The sequence below is a fragment of the Varanus komodoensis genome, unplaced genomic scaffold (genome assembly GCF_004798865.1).
Source record: "Varanus komodoensis strain SLA01 unplaced genomic scaffold, ASM479886v1 scaffold4, whole genome shotgun sequence".
In the NCBI taxonomy this organism is placed as follows: Eukaryota; Metazoa; Chordata; class Lepidosauria; order Squamata; family Varanidae; genus Varanus; species Varanus komodoensis.
Window position 1 is genome coordinate 10,137,313 of NW_025335941.1, and position 27,939 is coordinate 10,165,251.

General features: G+C 40.0%; 1 protein-coding gene across 1 annotated transcript in view; it reads left to right on the top strand.

Moving 5' to 3' along the window:
• Nucleotides 1-117: 117 nt before the first annotated feature.
• The window catches only part of LOC123029362 (heat shock transcription factor 2 binding protein), a 38,553-nt gene continuing 10,731 nt past the window's right edge, over nt 118-27,939 (top strand). The window contains exons 1-6 of the mRNA XM_044442278.1: nt 118-161; nt 8,720-8,870; nt 10,185-10,288; nt 11,950-12,099; nt 14,350-14,488; nt 18,954-19,071. Of these exons, the coding sequence (XP_044298213.1) occupies nt 8,729-8,870; nt 10,185-10,288; nt 11,950-12,099; nt 14,350-14,488; nt 18,954-19,071 (653 nt within the window). The 5' untranslated portion in view covers nt 118-161; nt 8,720-8,728. The remainder of the gene's footprint in view (nt 162-8,719; nt 8,871-10,184; nt 10,289-11,949; nt 12,100-14,349; nt 14,489-18,953; nt 19,072-27,939) is intronic.

Sequence of the window (27,939 nt, forward strand, 5' to 3'; positions counted from 1 at the left end):
CCCGCGGATGATGTCACAAACACACGCCGTCGCCATTATTCTAGGTAACCAATTGAGGGTTTTTTTTAAGTGGGTGGGGCCAACGACGGAAGTTGGCGGTGCGCGGAGCTTTAGAGTCATTTTGAAAAGCATTCGTAGAAGTCGCTGGCCTTCTTGCCCGCGTATGTCTACTGCTGAGATGCAGCCCGATGTTTTATAGTGTTAGAAGTATTTTCGTTATTTATAGGACGCCTTCGTTATAGCTAAGTTCTCAGGGAGGCTTGCAGCATGAATAAAAGCGAATAGATGAATAGCGCATAATGCATAAATAGAACAATGCACAGATGAAACAGGGTAACAACATACAAAAGAAGCATAATGGGCACTATCTGCAGAAGTAATAGTTCCGTAGAAGGATGCATAGGGTTGCAGTTTCGATACCACTGAAGGGAAAGATACTTTATTTTTTGGCGCCAGGCCAAACCTTGTTATTTTTGCAATGTTTTAAGACCTGACTGTTTTAAGTGGGGTTTTATTATTGGCTAAATTTTAGGACGCTGTGTTTTAATTTTTCCCCTTACATTTTTTATTGTTAAACTGTCCTGAGACTTCGGTAATGGGGCAGTCTACAAAAGTTTTAAATAAAGATATTGCACTGGTTTGGATGTATATACGCCGGTTTAGTAGGTTTGGGAACGTGGGAAGAATGTCACTTCTTGCACATTCATCCATACATTTACCATCTTTCGTGATGGGCTTTTTTTTTTCAACCTTTCTCCCATTCTAGTATAGTTTGAATTAGGGTATTGCAGTAACTGGACAACAGAAGCTCTCTCCCCTAGGAGAAGCGAAATTATAGTTCTTTGGGACTTTCTTATGTGCTCTCCTTATATTTCTACCCATCTTTAAAAGTTGTAAGCTGCACAGAGAGCCTATGGCTAGTGGGATGACATATAAATTAAATCAGGATCGATCAGATTTGATCTTGCTGAAGTTATTGGAATTTTACATATGTTTTAAAATAGTTATAAAATTTTTGTATGATACAAAATGTTAAAACAATTTTAAAAACACATTCAATAAACCAGACAACTAAATAAGTAAACCCCCAAAATCAATTAAGGCCATTAAGATCCTCAAAAGGTTGTTTTAACCTGGCACCAGCAAGATAACAGAATTGGGGAGCTCGTTTCATCATTTGGGCCACCAATACGAAGGCACTCCTTATTGCCACTAACAAAGCCTGTGTTGGAGGTGGCTTTCAGAGGAAGCCTCAGATGTTGAGCATAGTGTCTGGGTAGATTCTGGCCAGGAGAGACATTCTGACAGGTATTATGGTTCCAAGTTGTGTAAGACTTTATAGATGAAAACTAGCACCTTGAAATCAGGCTCAGAAGCATACAGGCAATCAGTGCAAGAAGTCAGAATTGGTGTTACATGTTCACTTTCTAATCCAGGTTATTAATCTGGCTTGCTTCATTTTGCACTAGTTGCAGTTTCTGAATTGTCTTCAAGGGTGAATATTGAATAGTGGGGTCATGATTGCAGTTTCCCCATAATGATGAGAGCATGATGCTAATAGGCAGTCTTTAAACTTAATTAATTAATAAAATAATCTTCAGATTTCAGAGGAAGGCTGAAACTGATTGACAGCATATGCAACAACTATTTAGTAATAAAGTTTTTTTTAAAGCTGCAGGTCCTGATCTTTACTGGCAAAGTATGATGTTACAAGGCCAGTCCAAGACATTTTGCTGCCTGAAGCAAAGGACACGATGATGCTCTACCCCATCCTGTTTCCCACACACAAGTTGGCAGGACAAGCAATTTGATGCTTTTGATATAACCGTGTCTTCCACCAGACATGAGGGCAGTAAACTAGCTTAGGGGACAGACAGGAAGACTTAGTCAGTTGGATGCAGCCACATTTTATGCTCTCACACAGACATATTTGACTATTTTATAATGGTTTAAAGAAAAGATCCTCAATCAAATGCAACCAAGAGGCTCGTGACATCTTTATTCTGACACTACTTCATCAGGTGGAATAAATAAAAGCCAGACTAAATGTGTTAGACTTTAAGGTGACACAAGACTGTTCCTTGGTTTTAATGCAAAAGGCCAATGCTGTTACTCATCTAGCAATCAAAGCCTTGGCTCTTGCAGCAGGCTTTCACTAGGAGCCTGTATCTGGAAGGCGTGAGGTTTAGTGAAGGCTACTTAAATTGGGTTTTAGACACAAAGATAGGAGCGGACCGAGCGACCATGATGACCCGTTGGGGAGCACGACCAATGAGGGCTTTCGAGTTTCAGGGCGGGACCGCGATCCTGCCCGCCAGTCCCTCAGGTGGCGTAGACGGTGCCTCGGCGGGCCGTGCCGAGTTCCCGCCTGCCGTTCCCGCGCCGCGGCTGCTCTGACGCGAGCGGGCGGCGGCGGCGCGCCTGGTCCGGGGCGGCAGACCAGGTAGCGCGAGGCCGCTGGCGTGCTGCTTGGGCTCCCCGCACGCTGCGGCTGAGCTGCGGGTGCCTCCGACTGGGGCAACGCTTCTTTCCCTCAGGGCGCGGGGAGGAACGCGATTCGGGTTGATGTCGTAGTGTTGTGTAGGGCCAAAGACTTGAATCGGATTGGGATTCGTCCCGCAGCTGGGGCTCCTCTCCGGTCTCGCCTCCGGCCCCCTCCCAGAAAGTGGGCATGGGACGTTTACCTTTCTCTCAGGCTGTCCACGAAAAGAAATAAGGATACCCAAGTTCTTTAAAGTACCCCTCATCCTATCCCCGAAAAGAACCAAGGATGTCCCTATTTGTAGAGGGTGGCTATATTGGAAGAGTGCTTTATTAAAATAAGGAAAGTGGCGACCTTATCCCAAAAGGCTAGTAGCGTCTTTTTGGCCCTCTTTGCCTCCTTGCGCTTCGCCAGTCCACAAGGAAGCCGATTAAGAGTAGCTGCGCCGCATAAGAGCGTGGACGCTCTGGACAGGAGCAGTAGAAACATGGGTGAAATTGGGGGATTCCTTGTTTCTTTTTGGCTTGAATTTATCCCTTAAAATATCGTTCAAAACAGAGAAACAGGACCTGGTTTGCACAATCACCCTGGCTAAAAAAGATAGGATGCCTTCTTTAACTCGTGTTGGTGCAGACTGGTGCAATGGTGCACAACAGTTTTGCAAGATAGACTCATCCTGTAGCTAGACACAGTGTGCTACTTTGCACATCACTGAAACGGTCGTGATTTACGAATCTATAGGGCTTAGGTGTATTGGCCACTATTTAAATAAGCCTTCCTGTAAAGCATGAACAGTACATGTCCCTGCATCTGCTTTCTGCAGAGCCCTTAGTATCCCTTGGTGCCAGAAGTGGTTTTTTTTTTCTTGGCTTAATTGCTTTCCAGAGGGAAGGAGGCAATTTGCAAGGCGAACCGCATTTGGGGAGGGAAGGGTTAAGTCCTTCCTACATGTTGTAACACCCTCTAGTAAAATTTTCTGCTGTATAGCAATTAAACTGAGAAAATGTTTCTTTGGTTTGGGATTATCTGGGTCAAGGTGGAAATTAATTGAATTCATTTTACTTGAGATAATTTGGATGAAGAAAGTAATTTACTAGCTTTGTTTCCTCTATTTTTTCCTAATAGTTAATTCTGGATTTGCGGATATATGTATAAAATAGCATTTACAGGTTTGTGCATGGACCATGGTCTTTTAAGTACATAACAGTGCCCACTATTTAAGGATGAAGAGTAAGATAAATCTAGGATTGCAACATTTATGGGTCAATCCCATTTTCCTAGGAATAAGCCCCATTGAATTCATTTTTGAATAAACATGTATAGGATTCTACTCTTAGGAAATGATTGACTGACCCATAAATATTGTTTGAGGCACAGAATAGTTTAGCTTCCTAGTTCAAAGGCTGGAGACATCTCCCTGACTACTAAAGGAGGTAATTGGAGCACCTTCAAACATCTCTGCTCTCGCAACCAGAATGGAAAGAACCTAGCTGGTTGCATCCCAAGGTCAGGAGACTGACCTGCGAGAGGGCTTAGAGGCAGCATATATTGAAGAGACCAGGATATGAAATGTTATGAGGTCACTACAGTCTCCTTGTCTCTCTCCTTTGAGATGTCAGTAGACATCTAGCACAAATAAAGAATTGGAGGAGCCTGAGTTACATTGTGTGAACATGCCCTACAATTGCAGTGACTTTTGGCTATTTCCATAGGATTGTTCCCTTTGTCAGTTAGTTGAATAGTTCATTTAAAGTGTAAGTACAGTATATCACAGAAGTGAGTACACCCCTCACATTTTGTAAATATTATAACTTTTCATGTGACAACCCTGAAGAAATGACACTTTACAATGTAGTGAGTATACAGCTTGTATAACAGTATAAATTTGCTGCCCCCTCAAAATAACTCAACACACAGCCATTAATGTCTAAACCGCTGGCAACAAAAGTGAGTACACCCCTAAGTGAAACTGTCCAAATTGGGCATTATTAGCCATTTTCCCTCCCTAGTGTCATGTGACTCGTTAGTGTTACAAGGTCTCAGGTGTGAATGGGGAGCAGGTGTGTTAAATTTGGTGTTATTGCTCTCTCTCATACTGGTCACTGGAAGTTCAACATGGCACCTCATGGGCAAAGAACTCTCTGAGGATCTGAAAAAAAGAATTGTTGCTCTCCATAAAGATGGCCTAGGCTATAAGAACATTTCCAAGACAGTGAAACTGAGCTGCAGCACGGTAGCCTAGACCATACAGCGGTTTAACAGGACAGGTTCCACTCAGAACAGGCCTTGCCATGGTCGACCAAAGAAGTTGAGTGCACGTGCTCAGCGTCATCCAGAGGTTGGCTTTGGGAAATAGATGTATGAGTGCTGCCAGCATTGCTGCAGAGGTTGAAGGGGTGGTGGGTCAGCCTGTCAGTGCTCAGGCCATACGCCGTACACTGCATCAAATTGGTCTGCAGGGCTGTCGTCCCAGAAGGAAGCCTCTTCTAAAGATGATGTACAAGAAAGCCCGCAAACAGTTTGCTGAAGACAAGCAGACTAAGGGCATGGATTACTGGAACCAAGTCCTGTGGTCTGATGAGACCAAGATACACTTGTTTGGTTCAGATGGTGTCAAGCGTGTGTGGTGACAACCAGGTGAGGAGTACAAAGACAAGTGTGACTTGCCTACAGTCAAGCATGGTGGTGGGAGTGTCATGGTCTGGGGCTGCATGAGTGCTGCTGGCACTGGGGAGCTACAGTTCATTGAGGGAACCATGAATACCAACATGTACTATGACATACTGAAGCAGAGCATGATCCCCTCCCTTTGGAGACTGGGCCGCAGGGCAGTATTCCAACATGATAACAACCCCAAACACGCCTCCAAGATGACCACTGCCTTGTTAAAGAAGCTGAGGGTAAAGATGATGGACTGGCCAAGCATGTCTCCAGACCTAAACCCTATCGAGCAGCTGTGGGGCATCCTGAAATGGAAGGTTGAGGAGCGCAAAGTCTCTAACATTCACCAGCTCCGTGATGTCGTCATGGAGGAGTGGAAGAGGACTCCAGTGGCAACCTGTGAAGCTCTGGTGAACTCCATGCCCAAGGGGGTTAAGGCAGTGCTGGAAAATAATGGTGGCCACACAAAATATTGACACTTTGGGCCCAACTTGGACAGTTTCACTTAGGGGTGTACTCACTTTTGTTGCCAGAGGTTTAGACGTTAATGGCTCTTGAGTTATTTTGAGGGGACAGCAAATTTACACTGTTATACAAGCTGTATACTCACTACTTTACATTGTAGCAAAGTGTCATTTCTTCAGGGTTGTCACATGAAAAAATATAATAAAATATTTACAAAATGTGAGGGGTGTACTCACTTCTGTGATATACTGTAAGTTCTGGCTGATGCATGGTAGAAGTTTTTTTTTAAAAAAACACTGAGGATTGAACTTTTAACTGCATAACCATTTACTTGAGAGTAAATTCTAATGAAAGCAATGGGATTTGCTTTTGAATAAGATATGCATAAAATTGCACTGTTAAAACAACATTGTTCCTAGAAAAAGCAACAGATTTTAAAAAATTAGCATGATTTTCAATGCAAAGACTTAGAAACTTCAGTGTATGTAATTCTACCATCCTCCTCTTCTGTCACACAGCAGATAACACCTCATCTAAGATTCAGCTTACTGTGGTAAATAAACAGGAATAATTTCAGAACAGTATTATTATTATTATTTTGCAAATCTATTGAAATTTAGTTTATTCACATTTCTTTAACTGGGTAATGGTGCTAAAAATTCCCAAGGGTAACATAACATAGCTGAATACTATTATGCAGTGACTAGTTATTTTAAAGTTTCGCAGTATTTTGAAACTCAGGCAGATTCATCTTCAGAGCAAAATAGAGATAAGGTACAGTATATGATTTTTCATGTTTGATAAGATCATTGATCTTGTACTGCTTTAATGTGTGTAGTATTTTTAGGATGCAGTCTTATGCATGCTTACCTAGAAATATGTCCCATTTAATAAAGGACCACTGACTAAAAATACATACAATTGGGCTGTAAAATAATTAATCATATCCACTCAAAGATTCGTCATCACTTTTGGTTTGTAATGACATTTACGTAAAAGGGTAGAGTGGAGAGAGACATAGGGGGGTCATAGTGCCCCCACTTACATTGGAGGGGCCCTCTGGGTTGCTGGATCCCTGAAGGGTCACTGTCCCTCCCCTACCACCTCTCAAGAGACTTAATTTTGCTCATGACTGGTAGCTTCCACTGTGTCTGCGTCCATTAATGGGTTAAGAACAGGTGTTTTTTCAACAGTTCCTGTGAACTATCTATGTGGGGATGCCTGCCAGCCATGCACATGTGTTGTCTGTGAATTCGGCTGCTCCTCAGCAACAATGTGGTCAGCTTGCCTTTGTTGCTCCACAAATTATCTCCTATCCCCACACCACAAATTTGGAATAGTCATTACTTCCTCAAAGAAACTTGCAGATCAAAGTTTGTCAAGCGTACAGACCATCATTGGTGGACACCTATTCCTCACTCAGAGAGGTTCAATTTCCAGAGTTTCTGGGCAAGAGGAATTGAATGATAAAACATCAGTAATTGTCAATCCAGACTGCAGCTATTGGGAGAATATAACATATACATATATTTCTGTTAGTGTGGGTAATTAGTGCCTGAGTTTCCTTTTTTCCTTTTCCCTCCCTGTCACTTTCCCCTTGCATGTCATGTTTTAGACACTATGCCTGTGGGCAGGAACTGCCTTATTAATTTCTCATAAGCCATTCTGGGAGGTTTTTGACAGAAGAGCAGGGTATGAATGTAGCAAAAACACAGTAATAAATAAGATAATAAGAAATGACTTCTAGAAGCTGTCATAGCTTCACTGCAAAGATACCCTCATCATGCATTCATTGCTCAACAGACATTCAACAAAGTGACAAAGCTCATTATTGTATAATCATATATTGCATAATCTTGTAAATAGGTGTGGCTTGGGGTATGTGGCTTAGATGGAAGCATGACTTTGAGGTGTGGCTCTGGCTATCATGAAGGGACCCGCCACTTCTAAATTTGCCACTGTACCACTGGACATGTACATCTCTTAATATAAGTAAATTTGAACAAAGTTGGCATATATTTAGATAACATGTAAGTCTTTCAATAGTTACAAATGTACCACATGGGGAAGATAAAGTAGTTTAAGTGCATCCTATGTGTATAATCGGGATGCAGGTGGCACAGTGGTTTAAACTGCTGTGCTGCTGGGCTGGTTGATCGAAAGTTTGGGTCACCGATTTGAATCTGCACAACGGGGTGAGTTCCCGTTGCTCTGTCCCAGCTCCTGCTGACTAGTCATGCCGGCCACATGACCACGGAGACAGTCTGCAGACAAATGCTGGCTCCCTCGGCTAGGAAATGGAGATAAGCACCGCCCCCTAGAGTCAGGCATGACTGGACTTAATGTCAAGGGGAAACCTTTACCTTTTATGTGTACAACATAATATTCTTATTGACATATAATGCAAAGCTTTGTCATTAATATGAACAAACTTCAGACTTGGCAATAAACCACAGTTAATGTTAACAATAGTTTAAATGAAGACTTAACACTAAATTATGGAGAATGGAAGCAAAAGCTCCTATCTTTTTGTTTCCATACTGGAAAAGAAGGGGTGTATATATGAGTCTGGAGTTCATGTACAGAAAGTTGAATTGTAACATTGCATTCAAAATACACCAATAGATTATAGTTGCTCATTTAAAAATATATATGTACATTTTTATGAGCTGGAAGACAGGCTGGCAGCTGTTTCCCACCAGAAATAAAGAGTACAGGTAGTAGCAAGGCAACCTATGCAAAAAACATACATTGGTTGTATGTTAATCTTTAAATATAATGTTATTTTGACTTGGTACTGGTACATCACTCCTGGTCTAATAACCCATAGTTTTTAGAGCAAGGATGCTTTTCATGTTAATATTTTAATACCTCTGGGTTTTCTTAAACCATGATTTCTCATTGCATCCAACTTGGGAAGCTGGTTAAACTAGTTTAACATAATCCTGATAAATAAAGGAATACATTTTTTTGCAAAATAATGGAATTTAAAAGCATGTAACTATATAGGATTGTGGCCAAACTGGAATGTCCACTGTCAGTGGATTGCACTGCAAAGTAAAACAGTGATATGAAAGCTAACATAAAAGACATGCTGTTTCTGTGTTGCAGAAAGCTGAGATGGAAGGGGAATTTGTGAAAGTCAGAAAGAGAGCTTTGGAAAGACTGACAACTGAAGTGATGCAAATGCATGACATTTTGCCCAAAATATTGAATGGTGATATCATAGAGAATTTTCAGAAATTAGATGCTGTTGAAGCAAGTGAGTTCTGTTGCTAATGAGTGTGACTATTAACTCATTAATGCTATTAAAACAGCTTAGAAGAGCAGCCTAATTTATGGTGTGGCAGATAATTTTTTTGAAATAACTGCATAACCAAGAAAAACAATGGTCAAGTTAAATGTAGCATATAAACATGTGTGCTCCATTGATGTCCCTACTTTTCCCCTCAAGGAAAGACCTTGGTGGTGGGGATGATTGAGGAATGTGGAATTGCATGGAGGCAAGGGAATACCTTACATTTTAGGCCCTAAAGCTTAGCCTGACTAATTGACCTTTGCCTTAGAGCTCCCCAGTAAAATCAGCTTCCAAAGTGGAGATAATTCCGAGACAAGGAAAATATTACCCCCCCACACGTGCACACTGCTTTTTTTTTACTGCCTCCCATGTTTACATCTTGTCATGTAACAAGGTTTAATAAAATAGTTGGATTTTAAAGCATCATAATATGTGAAGGTCTTAAAGGTAAAATAGACTGACCATTCCTAACCAGCAGCAGTTATGTTAGATGTCTATCTAGCTATCTAGCCTCTGCTTGAAAACTCCTAATGAAAAAGAGCCTACTGTCTTCCAGGCAAAGTGTTCCACAGTTGAACAGCTTGTACGATCAGGAAAGGCTTTCTAATGTGTAGTCAAAATCCACTTGTGATTTGCACTCATTGGTTCAGGCCTACCCTTGAGCAACTGAGAATAAATATGCTTGATTGCCTATGTCGACAGAAAGTGGAAGGTAGATCTGACCATAGATTGCTGGGTGATTTGTGGTAGATCTGCAAAGATGTCTGCTTCCTATTTAACAAAGATGTGATCAAAATTACTCCCGGTCACACTCAGAAGTATATGCTAAAATTAAGAAAGCTTGGGGATAACCTGTGTTTTTGTGTGGAAGGACTGTAAATTCAATTCAATTATGGTACTGGAAATAAATTCCTGGGTTAAGAATTCATTTGATTCTAAATAAATATCTTGAGTGTCAGGCTTTGGTTGGTGGATCTTGGGGTTCTAATAGAAATAAAGTAGATTCTGCAAATAGATTCCCAGCCTTGCCATATGTGACAGTGAGTTATATGTTTGAAGACAGCTATTATGCTACCTCTTAATTGGCTCTCTGGGCTAAACAGTTCTTTTAATCTGTACTCCCTTTCTTAGGACTTGCTTTCCGGGCCCCTCACCATGTGTGTCAGCCTCCTTTGGACCTGCCTTTATTATTTGCAGGTTTGTTGGTGGCTGTGTATTGTAATGTTTGGAAATGCCTTATCTGCTTTGTATCACTTCACTTGGCCTTTCATATTGTAGTTGTAGAAAAGAAAGATCTTGAACTGGAGCAATTAAGAATGGATTGTGAACACTATAAAGCCCGCTTTGAAGCAGCCCAAGCAGACTGTATGAAAGAAAGAAAGGTAGGTAGAGCTCTCATTCATAACTCAGTGAATTTATACCTGCAATTTTCCTTATTGCCTCTTTTTTGTGGGGAGGTGTTGTGCATTCCTGTTTCTGCTCAAAAATCTTGACTGGTTCACGCATAACCTTGGCAGATATTAGGGAGCTATCTTGTGGCCCCAAGGCTGTATCTACGGGGCTATAGGATATTTTGGATTCTCTAATACGAAGTGTTCTCCTCTCAGAGAGGGAAATTGGAGCTCAGGCTCTTCTTCCCTTAGCCAGCACAGAAAGAGCTGCAGTAGGTGCCATTTGAAGTCAGCTCAGAGAAGTAGGCATTTAGGGGGATGGGAGGAGACTGAAGAGGCCAAGGTATGAATTATTCTCAGGCCTTTTCAGCTTCCTTCCCTTCCTCTCTGATGTACCACAGCTAGACAGACAAAAAAGATTGTGTAATAAAAAATGCTGGTCAGGGCAGAGAAGTGAAGCTTTCCAAGGTAAATTCCATTAAACTCATTCAGGCTTACTTCTGAATAGACCTGCATAGGATTGCTGTCTTAGACTTTGTTCTCATTTTCATATTGGTTATGCCACCTGGATATATAAATACCAAAATTTTGCAACTATTGAGTATATAAAATGCTTCCAATCATATATCTGTGATGTCAGGCAAGAGTTTGCCTGTGTACTTGCCAGTTCTCCATGAGTGAGTATATCTTTTAAACCAGTGGGAATTTAGTGTTGCAGGAGAGATTCCATAATTCTCCTCAATCCTGAGTTCCTCTAAAGCTCAGCATGACTGGAGAGGCATGACATGCATCTCCCTGTAGGGGAGCCCTGCACTGATGGCAAACATAAATTTTGCTTGGCAAAATTAGTTGTGAATTGTCAGAAGGGTCCCTACTGCCTTTGCATATAAATTGTGCAAAATGTTATTTTCTTTTGTTTATGACATTGTACACTGCTCACACAGAATCTGTGAGAACATCTTGAAGAATTGTGATGAATATGCTGAAGTGTTTTCTACATGTTTACTAAAACTTTTAAAATATAACAGTGATATTGAATTACAAAGTACCAAAAAGCAGAAATGAACTTTTTCTTAATCTATAATGAATTACAAATTTTTATTCCAAAATCATTTTGGTGATTTTAAAGGACCAGTACAAATAAGTGCTGATATGTTATCTTTGTTTTATTAACTTAGTTCCAAACAAAGATAGTTGAAGGCAGATTTGTTTGTTTACATGCTTACCCTGCTCATGTATAAAGGTGAAGTGAAATGACAATGGGCTAAACTTTCCCCTTCCTTCTGTCTTGTGTCCTTTCACCTGAGACAGTTGCCTTTTGTGTCAGGGATGGGTTGGGTTGCAAAGCATTTAAAGCAACAGATTGCAGAACAGTAAGAGAGCACTCTCTTTTGGGTGTTAAAGTTAAATTCTTAACTTTTTTTAATACTTGTATGGATCGGATGTGAACAAGACATTTGGCAGAGATCATCATATCTAATTTGGCCCTGCTGGATGTTTTCTGAGTGTAGTATATGACAGGATTCTGCAGTTTCCCAGCAAAACCAAGGGTTTTGGACATCTTTTTTGAACATTTAATTAGAACTATCTGAAGAAAGTAATCCCTTCTAGTATCAGTTTTTTTTCTTCATATTTAGTTTAATTATTTTCAGGGAAAAATAACTGCTATACAGCAGTTGCATGAGGCAAAGCAACAATTACTGCAACAAGCTGAATACTGTACAGAAATGGGCGCTGCAGTGTGTACATTGTTATGGAGTGTCTCTAGCAATGAAGATGCAGTCAAAACTATCCTAGGAAGTGTAAGTTCAGTAAATGTATATGTCTTTATTCAGTAGGTATCCTAGATAAATGACAACATGGAGTTAGGACCATTAAAAAGGACTTCCCCCTTTAGGTCAGTCTGGTTAGAATCGGCACACAGCAGCTGATCATCCAAATATATTGACTGTGATCCTAAGCTCTAGAAAGCTAGTAGTGAGTATATTTACATAATTTCAGGCCAAATACTGATCTAAACTGACATGACAGCACAGATACCAAATGGACTCTTAATATTGCTCATGTAGATATATTTAGAAGGAAGGGGCTGAGAAAACAAGTTCAGGAGCTATTGTAATTATTTTAGCCAGTTTTGTAAGTCAGGCATCAGACAAGCTATGCAGCTGCAGAAATAAACAGAAATTATGTTTTTGCTTTGTTGCCAAACAGATTTAAGAAAGTTGAGGATACTGCTTTTGCTAACTGCCATAATTTTTGACTGGAGTAATAGTTGGCATCTCAGAGTTTTAAATAATTAGCCATTTTCTTTCACTATTTCCAGTACTTATCGCAGAGGCACTTCATATAGTCATCAATACATAGTGGAAATCAGAATCCCTCCCTTATGACTGAATTTCTATATGATCTACTTGTTTCCCAGTGTACTATTATACAGTGTGTATTTTATGGTACTTTTTACTCAAAATGCATCATGAAGCAAGGACCACTTTTGAATAATACTTGGATTATTTGGATAATAATTACAGGACTGGGACTCAAATGATCTGGGTTCTAGTCACTGCTCAGCTATGGAGACAACTGGATGATTTTGGGCCAGTCACAGACTCTCAGTCCAGCATATCTCACAGGCTTGTTGTTGTGGGGATAATACTAAAAACAGGGGGAGGAGAATGATGTAAGCCACTTGAGTTCATTGTATGAAAAAAGTGGGATATCAGTCTAATAAAATACTTCACCACACTTGTATCTCCTAAGAAATGCATCTGTAGTAGTCATTTAAAGAAATGTACATCTCCTTTTGTAACATGAAGTACTTGTTTTCTCATGTGCCCATTTTCTTTTTTAATCCAGTAATAATATTTCATAATTCAATAATGCTGCTTTTCACCTTCTTAAAAAATGTGCTGGTTGCTGGAAAAAGTTGTTCTTTATTTGTTTCTTGGTAGAAGGACTTAATATTGCAATAATATGCCTGCTTACTTCAGAAATCCTGTTGATACAAATGAGACATGCCCAGTGGGATTCAGGAGAGCGTTACCTTTTACAAGGTTCTCCTCTCCATTTTATCCTCACAACAAGAACTCTGTGAGGTAGATTACACTGAGGGTCAGCAACCTGCCCAAGTTACTCAGTGAGCTTCATGGCCCAGATTTCCTGCATCCCAGTCTAATTAGACGACAATGTGATGTATCTATGCTGTAAGATCACTGAGACTTGGTATAAATATCTAAACTCATAAATAAAATTCCCTAGGGAAAATACCTCACTTCTAAAGAAATAAAAATCTGTCTGAAATAATTATAGTTATTATCCTTTGTTTTTAAAACAAATCCAGCCTATGTGCCACATTTTCCCAACTGCTATATCTAAGACAGTAAATTCTTAACTAGTATAATAGTATGATAATAATTATGTGATTGATTGGTTTACTGCTTTGCTTCTCACAGATAGGACAGCTTCACGGTGCATGTACATGTGGATGCATGTACTTCTGTGCTTTCCCATCCCCTTCGCTAAGGTGCTGCGTACCTCAAAGAAACTATAAGATGTTTTGTGATGCCTTAAATATTAATTTTATTATAAAGACTAAGTTTAATATGGTATAGGTTCATTTGTGCCATAATAATTTCATCATCTTTAAGGTACAACAAGATTCTTGGGGTTTGCAGCAACAACTTAGTACAGTTATCCATCTCCAAGTTATTACCCACTGAACAAGTGCTTAAATGCTAAAAATGCACATGTGAAGCCACTTGTAATGTAGTTCTTATTTGAATAATGTATGCATTGAATCTCATCTCAAGAGAATGTTGGCCAATTCTACAAACCAGATGAAATACTTGTTTTGCAATGTTTATGCACCCCTTTTCCCTGTTTAAAGTTGTCCTATTTGTCTTAGAGGAGTCTTGGCATAGTACAGAGAGCAATGTATTGTTTTGATCACACTTTCACATTTACTGGAATATATTCTCATGTTTACTTGATGATACTGAAAAACTTTAGAAATTTGCAGGTTTGTACCAGTAATTTATTTCCTTATGAACTTTCAGAGTAAAGCTGTAAAATTTTTTAATATTGCTGGCCAGACAATGGAGAGTTTTGTGCGATCATTAACTGAAGATATGAAACAGCAGGATTTGGATTCTGATGAAAGTCAGTTTGTGTTAGGTTTGGCGGGAATCATTACAAGTAAGTTATTTCTGATACAGCAAGAAAAAATGTGTCTTATCTACATATAGATGTCTTTTAAAAATGACTAGCTTTCAAAGTGTCTATGCTGAATTTATTTTAGATTGTTTTTATATTTTACTTTTAATATAAAAAATATTCTCACTGTATTACTTACTGTGTTTTTCGCTCTATAAGATGCACCCGACCATAAGACGCACCTAGTTTTTAGAGGAGGGATCCATGGAAAGCTTCCTGATAATCACAGGCACATTCCCCATCACTTCCCCATGGGCTTCATTAAAAGACGGGTTGCCATTTGAAAACACCCACCGACCTGTGATTAACAGTTCTCACCTGCGCCGGAGGAGGGGGGCGGAGCAGGGCGCGCCAAGCGTGTGCCGGCCAGGTGTGGTGCAGCCGGGCCGGCAGTGTGCTGGCGGTGGTCTTCCTGGTGGCACGGCGGCGGCAGGTCTTCCCGGGCGGTGGGGGTGAGCAGTCCATCTCTCCGTGCAGCTGGCGGGTTAAAGCCCGCGGCTCCTCCTCCACACCGCTCCCCCTGAGTGGCACAGCTCTCACCTGCGCTGGAGCGGGGGGGCGGAGCAGCACGTGCCGGCCAGGTGGTGCCACGTGGTGCAGGCGGGCTGGCAGCGTCCCGGGCGTCGGGCACACACACATTTGCTCTATAAGACGCACAGACATTCCCCCTTACTTTTGAGGGGGAAAAAGGTGTGTCTTATAGAGCGAAAAATACGGTAATTCCTGTTTACAGACAAATTAAGAGTAGATTTTTTACTAATCACTGTGACTTTGCAGATGCTGTCTAGAGGACCATAGGATTGCTTCCCTTAAGTTCAATTTACAGTTTATACAACCAAAGCATGAATTTAAATAAGATACAGCATTACATTATTCCATGTCCCTTCTGACCTAAGAGAAATAGTTCAAAACTTATTTTAAATTATTAAAACAGATATTTATTTATTTACTTACTTACTTTTGTTATTTGGATTTGTCCATTTCTATGCACTCTACTGAGATACATGTATGTCAGAAACAGGATCCATTACTGTAGTTAAAATTGCCCTCATTGGTGAATGGCAAACAAGATAAAAATATTTTACACTGTAAAGTTTTCATATTTGAAAGCTTGGAGATAAGGCACACTGTTTTAGTGGGCTTTTGCGTATCATGACAACCCAATGTGGGTGATACAGTCCACGACAAAGCTACAGTGCATGTTTGAGATCTGTGGTCACTGTTTTGAATATACAAACCTGTTGGGAATTCACATGTTTTGTGACCAAGATGAGTGTAGGTTATGTAAGGTTTAAACAATCCGTGCATAACCTATGGTCTGTTTTAGGGTTATGCAAGTGTTGTTTCTTTATTTCTTCAATGCTGGAATCCCAGAATGGGGTTGCATATATAAAATGGCTTGACATGGGCTAAATAATCCACAGGGTGCTCCACTGTGCTTCATCCAACGTAGTCTTTCTAAGTACAGATTTGACCTCAGAAGTAATAATATGATGCAGGGGTGAAGGCATTCTCAGATAAACTGGACCATTTGGGACTTGATTACTAACCAGCACCTTGAATTGTGCCTGGAAGGCAACAAGGAGCTCATCAGATGCCACAGTAGCAGACCTGCTTCACACACAATACTAACTCATAGTTAGTCCTTCCCATTGTTGCCCTTCCCAGCGTTTGTCTGGCAGATGATCAAACAAACTATCTCTTGCTTTCTCAATCCATACATTATTTGTTTTCCTCCTCCTACATCTTCTTTCTCCCTGTATCTGACATGCCTTTGCATGTTGTAGTAATAGATTGTAGAGCAGCAGATATTTCTTGGTTTTTTACACTTCTCTTGCCCAGTGCTCTGAAGCCTGGTAAAACAACACACGAACAAACCATGGCTTCGGATTCACATAGAACCCATTGTTTAAACAACCCAGAATTAACAAACTGATAACAAATCATGGATTCTCTTTCTGGGTTGTGCCCTAACAAACCATGGCTTGTTAATGTGGCTGAGCTCACACATCATGACAATATGGGTTACCATTATGTGCAAACCAAGTCACTGTTATGCACCAGCTAAAATGTCCAAATGTTAAAGCATGACAGCCTTACATAGATTTTATAAATATGTGTTTATCATTATGTGTACTATTTTAGTCAAATATTGTACAGTCTTAATGAAAGAATTGACAGATCAGATAACTGCCAAAACTTTATGTAGCACAGATATTTATGAGCTATATATCACAGAAATTTTGCTAAAGGTGGTTAAAGTCTTTCTAGCTTGAGGTGTGCCAATCAGGATGCAATTCTTCTGGAAGATACATTGTTGTAACATGTTATTTCTACCAATTAAATATTTGAAAGAATGAAGAATCTCATATTTAAAGTGAATCTAGTTTATTTCCAAGTCTGAATCAGGACTCTGTGTTTAAGGTTTACTGATGAGACCTTGCTTTGAATTCCATTTTATAAGCAGGCTAACTCCTACTAGCAGGGCCTTCTCTGTGGCACCCCCTGTGTGGTAGAACTTTCTACCAACAGTTCTGTGTATACATCTACCTGTTAACTATCCACAAGCAGGCAAAACCATAATTATTAATATTATTAATAACCTTTTTTTTAATTTGTATCCTGCCTTTTTCCTACAAAGGGCTCAAGGCAGCTTACATCTCCTCCTCCATCTTATCCCCACAACAACAACCCTGTGAGGTAGGTAGGTTGGGCTGGGAGTCTGTGACTGGCCCAAAGTCACCCAGTTGGCTCCATGGCCGAGCGGGGACTAGAACCCAGATTGTCTGAGTCCCAGTCCCATGCTCTTAACCACTACACCTTTGAATTACCTATCTCTTTTATTTCACAGTTATATTATTTCTGATTTGCTTTTATTGTTGATTGGCTTATTTAGATGGTATCTTATGGATATTTATAGTGTTAGTTTTGAAATTATAGGAAAAAACAGTGTATAAAACACTAAAGTCCTGGTAGCACAGTTTATCACTTCGGTCATGTGAAATTCTTTGACTTTGGCTCAGTTTTTCAAACCAATAAATTAGCTTTTCATGCAATGAAGTTTTTATTTATTACATTTATATTCCGCTGTTTCACTTCTAAGGAACTCAAGACAGCTTACATAGTTCTTCTCTCAATTGTATCCTCATTAACAACAACCCTGTGAGGTAGGTTGGGCTAAGGCTCTGTGACTGGCCCAAGGTCAATCTACCTGACAAGTTGGGAAGTGTTCTTTACTTTTATTACGATCAATACTAGTACTGCTACTATTAATATATTAAACCCATCTTTCAGGGTGCATTGTCTTCATAAGGTGGTTTACAATATTATAAAACACGAACATAGGATAATAATTGCAATTAAACATACCCACCCATACCTAGTAGCAGCAGGAAATAATTATTTTTACCTGTAAGAGCAGACTGGAATACATAGGCCTTCAGTTCTTTCTTCTTTCCTTTTAAATCCAACTGTGATGAGGTCATGCATTTTTCCCTTAGGAGGGGGTGCTACAGTGAAATACAATGCCAAAACTCAGCATATAATGAACATTGCTTTTTGGGGAATTTTCTAGAACTCTTTATTCTTTGCCCCTCTTAGCAATTACATGGTTATCATTAGTGGTACAGGATTTAAAAACTGTGTTGAGTAGCAGGGCTGCGGAGTCAGTACATAAAACCTTCAACTCAGACCACAACTCCTCAATTTATAGTACTTTCTACTCTTTACTCCTTTATTTATATATCAGTGTAGGAAATAAATATACTAATTATTTATTTCCTATATTGATTGAAAGCACTCAACCTACAAGGCATTTCATCACTGCCAATGTGAATTATCAAGCTACTTTTTAGAACCCTAACCTGTTAAAAAATCTGTAAAGCCTGTTAAAAGATTTCTGATTTTTCTTTAGCCCTGAAGCAGACGGAATGTTTTTATTGCTGTGTTTCTCATTCACAGTTTGTAACACTTTAGCATGAAAATGCTGCAAGTGTCTTTTTAAATGTCATGCCCCTTGTAGGTGTATTTTTATCAGAACCTCAAAAACTAATTTTTGCAACACATACTTTTTCACAATCATCCTCTATAATTCATTGACACATTTAATATTCTCTATCTACTGTAAAATGTTCAAAAATGGCCAACTTTGTTGACACTTTTTGGCCTTTGTGAATTCTTTCATGAGGCACCACTTTAATATATGAAATTGTTATATTATGAAAATATAACCTGAAAAAATAGATCAGTCAAATTATTATCTGTGAAACAGGAAATTTTAATATATTTATATTACAATTTAAATTTATTAAGAGTCAACTCATTTTTACCAACTCTCTCCAATAAACTGAGAATTGCTTCCAACTCCAATTCCACATCCCTGTTGAATAGGAATTCTCTGTTTTCAAAGTGCAGTATTTATCATTTTATTTTGTATTTTCATTTGTAGATGTTGCAGCTTTAGCATGTGGTCGTGAATTCCTGATTAATTCAAGTCAAGTATTGTTGGATACAACAATGCAGCTTCTAGGAGACATGAAGCCAGGATGCTGCACCAAACTGAAAGTGTATGAGGATTGACCATTTTTTGAATTAAGTCTTACAGTCTAATATACTAGAGCAGATGCGGTATGATGCAAGAATTAAGAGTATGAATCATGTTGAGTCTTCAGTTTAAATAAGCTGCTATACTTACTCCCTTTTGAAATCTGTGGTACGGGGGATCACAATATTTGTCTATCATTTTATTTTAAAAAATTCTAAAATAGCACGCACTGAGGAAAAATGCTATATAAATTGTAAGTATTATAGGCCTTTCCAGACGTTTATTTAGATTCTCTTATTGGAGATAATATTCTCACTGTTTTTTCATTTAGCAGTTTAGTTGGCTATAGTTGTGGTGGCTAAGTATCAACTCCTCTCAGACTGTATTAACAAGTTCTTTATTTTGTAAGGCATCTTAATGTTTTTTCTTTCTCTGTAAAGCCTATTACAATAGTGCTAGAATGTTTTTTCTTTCTCTGTAAAGCCTATTACAATAGTGCTAGCCTATGCATGTCCATTGAGTTCGGTGGGACTTCCAAGTAAGTATATACAGGACTGAAGCCTATCAGAGTAAGTTGTCCCAATTACATTGGAGAGGAGTGGGTGCTCTCATGGTGGAAGAGTTGCTGAATCCCATGCATGGTCAGTTCACTGGGGAGGGAGACATGTGGCTCAAAAAATTCCCAGTGCGTCAGTGCCCCCAGTGATCACGACAACACCGCCATTTCCTACCAGCTTGGGGCTATGACAGTGGCACATGTTGCTGCACACTGAGTGAGCTAATGATTTCATGTTGATGAGGATGCCCTCCCGACATACCTTCAGCATCTCAGTACTGAAGGAAACTACAGCACAGCACTCCTATTCCATGAGTCTTGGTGGGATAGGCAGCAGTGACCTCCTAGTCCTAAACACAGGGTTTGAGTCTTGTTATACAAACACTTCTTGGAGGATAGACAACAACAGGGGAAGAAGCCCTACACATCACTGGACTCCCATAGCGTTTTAGGCAGGAGACCTGGAGAGAGGACACACAGCTCTCCAGGACACACAATAAGAGCAGCCATAGACATACACTGATATCAGAAGTGTCCAGTGTTGAAAAGCAGGAGGCGTGAATTGGCATACCATGAGGGAGAGAACTATCAGGACTTGATACCAGAGTAGTTTCCTAACTTCTCAGACTCCGAATGGAGCTGTTAAATTCCCACCTCAAGAGCCAGTTGTAGATGTGAGGAGCATTGGAGCTACAGAAGGAGCTCTAGCTTGTATTTTACATGCAAAGGTACCAGGGTTGAATTCATGATGCAGTTCCATGAGAAAAGTAAGGAGAGGCTTCCATATTCAGGTATATCTGAGCTAATCAGGAAAAGCCCAAATGACCAACTAACAAGTTTCCTGCCCTCCCTTTTCCAAGTCACATTCTGTGGTGGGCTCACGCTTGCAGAGATTATGGGATCCCTAGTTACACCTGCCTACCACCAATGAAACAGTAGAAGGGGCAAAGTCAACCTTTACTGAACATCTTCAGGGATGGCATGCATCCTGAAATTAAAGAGACACTTGTAGGGTTGCCAACCAGTCACTTCAGCAGGACTTCTGTGCTCGAGCAGTTGGTCAGCTGATAGCAGGGGAGCTGATGCAGTGTTCCCTGTGGTACAAACTCCATGGTATAAACATTACTTATTTCATTCTGATATACATTCTGATATACTGGCCCCTTGTCAGTATATCAGGACTGGCAAGGGGCAGCAGAGGTCTTCCTGCAAGTAGGTCAACGGTCACATAGAGGAGATTGGCCAGGCAATCCTAAGTTCAAAAAAAAAAAAAGCGGGCGGGAGGTATCCAGAGTGGCAAATGGTCAAATCTGGCTTGTTTGCAAGCTACATTTTTACACTGAGGGCTCTAGCAGGTATGGCTGTGATGCCAACTTCCTGTACTCTCTAGAGGACATTGAATTTGTCACACTCAATTAGATTTGTGGCTCTTCTCTTTCCTCGGTAGTGTAGAAAACTAAGCTCAGTAATAGAAAGAGGTTGTGTATTGTTGTCTTCACAGCTGCATCACAATATTCTGACTGTTTCTTCCCTTGTGATTATCTCAGGCAGCCATACAATAGGTGTATGCAGAACATACTTTAATTAATAATTAATCCCTTTTTGCCTAACAGCTGTTGCAGAGCTTTTGGAATGCTTGACTTCTGATTGTGCACCTCAAACAATTAGATTTGGTGTTCTCCATGTTCCCCATTCTTGAGAACAGGAATGGAATGAAAACTTTGCATAATTTGCCTTGGTTGCACTGCTTTCAAGATGGTGCAGAGGCACCCTTCCTATAAATTTCCTTTGCCAGAGCTGTGGCTTCAACTTTAAAAATATGGTGAGTGAAACTATTAAAAACAAGGCTTTCCTTGGGCAGCAGCAGTAGTTGGATGCAACACTGGCAGAGGTTCTTTCACAAAGAAAGGCAGTAATGCTGAAGCAGACTGGTTAGTGCAGCACAGAGGAAGGCAGTGGTAGACCACTTTTGAATACTTTTTAGCTGGAAAACTCTATGATGATATAATCTAAAATAAAACTACAGATAGACTGTTTCCCAGGCTGGAAGACACTCAGTCAATACCTGGGCAGAGCAAAGGACAAGTATGGCTAGTGCTGTTACTAATCACACAACTAGATCAAAGCTGAAAGGAAGCCTCATGGCTGACAGGCAGAGAAGCAAAGGAAATTCTAATGCTGCATGTCCTGAAAGAAATAGTGTGCCGTGGCATTTCCTGATGTGTAACCAACCTTTACATTGCACAAGAAGCTACTGCCAGGACAGGCTGTGGAGAAAGAGAATGGTTTCCTATAGGCAAAAGTGTCAGACAAAGGTGTATTTTATCTCCATGTCTGTTCAATCTGTACATAGAACATATCATAAAGGTGTATTAGGATCAGAGGAAGTTGGAGTGAAAATTGGTTCAATATAGATCAATAATTTAAGATATGTAGATCATATATTACTGACTGAAAGCAACAGTGAATTGAAACAACTGATAAAAGTGAAAGAAGTGGAAATGCAGAGATGCAGCTGAACGTTAAGGGAAAAAAATCACAGCTACAGAAGAAACAGCTTGAATGCCAACAGTGAAGGAATTGAAATTGTGAAAGATGTTACATATCTTGTTGCAGTCATGAATTCAAGCTGAGACAGCAGCCAAGAGGTTAGAAGACTGAGACTTGAAAGGGCAGCAATGAAGGAAGTAGAAAAGATAATCCAGTATAAAGACATTTCAGTGGAGATCAAGGCCAGGATTATCCACACTGTTATATTCCCAATCACTATGTGCGAAAGCTGAGCAGTGAAGAAAGCTGACAGAAAGAAAATGGATATGCTTGAAACATGCTGCTGGAAAAGCCTAGACTGAAAGAAAGATGAAGTAGGTCCTAAATCAAATCGAACCAGAGCATTCCCTGGATGTAAAAAATAAAACAAGCTGTACATCGAGCCAATTATGAGAGGGCAAGACTCTAGAAGACGAGACTGTTCAGAAAAGACAGACATAAAAGAACAGTTGACTCCATGAAAAAAGCCACTGCCATAAATTTGCAAGAACTGAATATGGTTGTCAAGGTCAGGACATTTTGGAGGGCATGCATTCATAAGGTCACCATAAGTCAGAGATGGCTTGATGTCACATAACGTATGTTGATACAAAGAATGGTCAGCAGAGGGTGCCAGAGGCTTAATACTAAGTACTGCCAGAAAGAAAGCCACTCATAAATCAGCATTTTCTTGGCTAAAAGAATATTTATTTAAAGATACATCTAAAATGTGGTGTGTAATAAATCTTTACAAATATGAATATAGTTTTGTAGTGAAGCAAATGAAACCAGAAAATGAGACATGAGAAGGTGCTAGAAGACTTGAGAACAGTTTCCGGAAAGTGTGCCTGAATGGTGAAGTTCACCCTTTGAATAGCTGAGCAGATGACATTTAAATTTTTGTCAGCATTTCAGTATTCCCTATTATATTGCTTGTTCAGTTCCCCATAAAACTAACCAACTAAAAGAAAAAAACCAAAAATTTAGCCATATATTTCTGTATCATTTTAAATCTATTTTGCTGTTTCTGTTGTTGAACAAACTACAAGACTATACCCAGGAGTATTATTTTTTCTATTGTAAGATTCTTTTTGCCTTTTTCTTATTTTTTTCTAGAGCTGTTTTATCTTAATTGTTTCCTTCAGAGTAATAAATTTGTAAAAGAAAGAGTGGAGAAGCAGAGGCAGAAGTTCCTTTGCCTTACCCACACCTGGTTGCCTGAAGGAGTCCTTTACAGAAGGTTTGAAGCCTGATGAATAGGCATTATTCCAGGTCCTGAATTAATCTACTTCAGTCTCATCCCTTAACTGAGAAGCTTGTGGAGGGATGCAGCATGGAGTTGTGAAGAAATTTACCCTCTGGAGTGTCTGTTCCATCCTGAGGCTGGCAGGGTGGTTTGTAGATTTTTGTATCCCCTTTCCTGACTATATAAGCCCTACAAGGATGTATCTAGTTTTCATGGAGAAGGAGCCAAACTGGTCTCTTTCCCAGTTTAGACAGATGATAGCACCCCAGTCCGAAGATGGTGCATCATGCTTCCCCTATTGGAGGACCTTCCTACTGTCCCTCATTGTGGGGTAGGATTAGAGACCACACCTTGCATTGCAGGAATGCAGGTGGAAATGTTGCTCATAGCCAGAGGATCTATACTTCAAAAGCAACTTGAGATAAGTGTTCAGAGAGTGCACCCCCCTTCCAGTCAAGCTTGCCTAGAAAGACTATTAAAAACCTTAAAAGGAGGGGCGGGGAGATCCCACACTGTCTATTGAACAGGAGGAAGCTTTACCTGAGTTTCATCCCTTCCATGCCTTACCAGGATTGCTCTCAAACCAAAGGCTCAAGGACAGATATTGTGACTGAAAAATATCAGATTCCAGAGTAAAACCAGAATGATCAAATGAAGGTGGCAGTTACAGGACAAACAGGACTTCTCGTTCCTAGTAGAACACTTCATACTTTTCAAGCCTGTGTACACCAAGATCTGTCAGCCTGCTTTTTCTGCTGACATAAGAGAAGTAGACCTGCAGGCACTAACTTGACCTTTGCTGCAGACCCAGCTGTTCCATTCTAGTTTTTATGTTATATTGAAGAAGGAGCTGTTACATGCTCTAAAGTCTGGGAACATTTCTATATTAATTTCAAGTGTTTTTCTTTGCAGTGGATCAAATACTGATCTGCAGGCAGGTGCCCCCATATATTAGCAGTGGATTATTCTAACAGAAGAGCAGATGACCAGTATGACTTCTCAGACAAGGCCCTTTGTAGAGATGATGAAGTATCCTACTTTCTCAGGACAGTCTTCCTTGTATAATGTTAATCATGAGCTGACAGCTGCCCATGTATTTAAGACTTTGAATGCTGTAACAAGAGAATATGGTGTTCTCCATTGTAGCATCATTCCTAGCTGTTGATGGCAGTGTCTCAAAGCCATGGAGATGGAGGTCAATATCATTGGTCCTCAGGGTCACAGCAAGGTGGAATATTTGGCAATGTATAGGCTAGCTCCCAATTCAAAGCCAGATTAGTGAAGACAACTCTCCACAAACGTAAACTGAGAAACAGCTGAACCTGGTTCTGATAATGACAACAGGGGAGAAGAAACTCCTTGCTGTAATGTCCAAGAGGAAGAATGCAACATGAAAACCCACTTTGCCCCTTTAAATTACTTGCTATTAAGATGACCCTAATTTCAGGTCATCTTAAATGGCAGATGTATTTTAATAATGACTCCTCTCTTGCTTTGCCACACTTTTTCATCTCCTGTCTCCTCTTCATCATCTGTACATGCATTCATTAACATTCTGAAACATACTGCACATCCCCTTCCATCCATACATGCACCATTCAGTCATCACTCATTTATTTTCTTTCATTACCTACCTCTCTTGTGTATGCACAGAAATTACCCATTGAGCATCCATCCATTCCCTAAGTTTTCAGACCATTGTGCCCCATTCCCCATTTCACCTACAACTCCTGGTTGTCTCCCTCTGAGCTTCCCCACCCCATCTCCCATTAATTTCTTCATTATTTCAGAAGTGATAGTTGATGTGAAAAGGCAATGTAAAGCAAGGAGAGAGGTGGATGAATGAACTTGGGGGAAGCTAGAGTATCTTTCTGAAGGACTGTTTAGCTGTGTATTTGAGTCTCCAAATGTATGTATGGGTCTCCCACTCCTTGCTTTCCATTGCCTTTCTAGAATGCAACTAATGTCAGCAGTTTAAGAAAAGGTACATTAGAGTCCAGTCAGGGGTGATGCCTGGGACAATACACAGTGAAGCCACAGGTTGAACACAGATCACAGGTTGTTCACCACTGTGTCCTTCTCTCCCCCTCACTTGATTGTAATACCTTGGGAATGAACAGATAGCAGAGAATGGAAATTGTCTTTTTCCAAGGTGGTCCAGAATATTTATAGATTTGATAAGCTGCTGGTTTGGTCATCTGGGGATCCGTAGGCCTTCTGGGACCAGATGTTTTTCTGACACCCTTTTTGCCTTCAATACCCCATCCTTTCATATATCACTGTTTAGAAATTGAATGGCGATGCCTGCTAATACTTTTGAAAAAAGTGGTCAAGATCCTATTAATGTCCAAAAGAAACTCCGTGAACAGTGCTCATTGTATAATTATTTGACAGACTTTTTTAGACTGGTGAGAAAGAACTCCAGATCTATTGTTAGCACTGATACTTTGGGTTTCCTGAAAATGGGTTTAGGGGCTGGCCTCAGCATAAATACCTTTGAAGTATGTTTTTGTATTATCACTTGTTAGGTTACCTTTAGGTCAAAGCCTTCTTGGAGGACTTGCAGAAGAAGAAATTCCTTTGATCAGCTTCCATCATCTTTTCCATAGCTGTTTCATCTTTTTCTCACATAGAATTAAGTTTATAGTTTAATTCCATGTGAGTGTCAAACCTAGACCTACTTTCACAGGTCTCAAGAGCCAATTTTCCCCACTTTCTTTATCCTTAAGAAATGTATGCCGAGGAGAGGAAGTGGCACAGTTATTTATGGGGTTCTGAAAGACTATATAAGCAAGATGAAGCCTATCCATAAGCAGAATACTTGGTTTTTCCTACTGCACAACCACTATGAGGAAAAAATGTAAGTTCCCACTATAGCCAGGTGGTTGTAGGAATGTATTTTTGCCCTAGAAGGAATCGAGGTCCAGAGACTACTACAAATGTCTTCTGGAAAACACGGATAGGTCAGACAGCAGTCTTGACTTCAATCCACACGTTTACCCAGTTCTGTTCAGGGTTAAACAAAAGATCCATCAGCGAACAACCACTGTTTCTACAACATACAGTTTCTTTCTGCAGAAGTTTAATGGGTACCAGTTCCTCTGTGGCAAATGGGGATAGTTAATTTAAATATGATGGGGCATCAAAACTGGATTGTATTATGTCCAGAATTTCACAACTATTCCCATTTTGTGTTTAACATGGTGTTCTAGAACTTGTAATCTTTTGCATCCAGGACAAATAATGCTGTAGTAAAATCACAATAGTACTATTATTATAGCAAGGCTGGTAATCTACCGATTATTTATTTGTTCTACCTACCTCTTCTAGGCTCAAGGTGGTGCTTCACAAAAGCATTTTGTAAACAAATCTTTAAAAAAACATTGAGAGAGTAGATTAAAGGTCATCAGCAGCAATATTATTAAACTAGGAGACTATAATATAATAATCTTTATTTACAAAAAAATGTTTTAAATTTTTCATGCTGGCTAAAACTGTAAGAAGAGCCATGGTGAATAGGGCCAAGCATCTCTTTCAGCATTCTGTTTACATAGCGACCAGCCAGTTGTCTGCCCACAAAGAGGTTGTGAGTCCTTGATCCATCGCTCTTCTACATGGCTAGCTAGAGGGATGCTGTAGAACTTGGTCTGTCTAGACATGCATAGGATTGCACTGTTAGTGTCTATCATATATGGAGGTAGAAAAAGATATGTATTGATTTGAAGAAATAAAAGTGTCTGTGTGTACAAGCATCAGCAAGTGTATACGTTAGCAAAACAGTTTATTATAAAACATAGTTCTAGAGGCTTTTGAAAATAGCTGAGCATAGCACTTATCCAGTGTGTATCTTTTCAAAGTGCTGTGTAAATAGTGACAAGTGGTTTATCAAGAGTAGCAGCACTTAAAAAATATTGGGTGACTTTTTCTAATTCGAATAAGTATGTCATGGACTCTCTGTTGTGGTGAAGGCTTACTATACCAGTGGAACACCAGGTAGACCCCTACCTTGGTTCTTTATTTCTACTTGGATGGCCATTTGCAGAAGTTGGTACTGAGGCATTATTGACCCTGTTTAATGACAGTTATGTCATGGGGTTCTGCAGCACTTGATTTTATTCAACATCTAAATGAAACTGCTGGGACTGGCTATCTGAGATGTGGGCTGAGGTGTCATCAACATGCAGATGACACCCAACTTTACCTCTTCTTTCTGCCTAATCCAGATGAGGTGGTGACAATCTGGTACATGAGCAGGTTCATGAAATGGACTAGGACCCATAAACTGGAGTACAATAGAAATGGATGGAGGTACAGTTGTTAGGTGGTTCAGCTGGCCTGATGAGCAGTGCTCATCTTATTCTGAAGTGGGGGTTAGGTAGCAGTCTCTATCAAATATGAGGGTTTGGTGATGCACTTGAACCATCAGCTTAGGTTAATATACAAGCACCAACACTGTCCAGAGAAACTGATCGTTATCTGCACTCTGGCAACTTCCTGGTTGGATTACTGCAATGCACCATATGTGGAGCCACCTCTGAAGATGGCTTGGAAACTTCCAT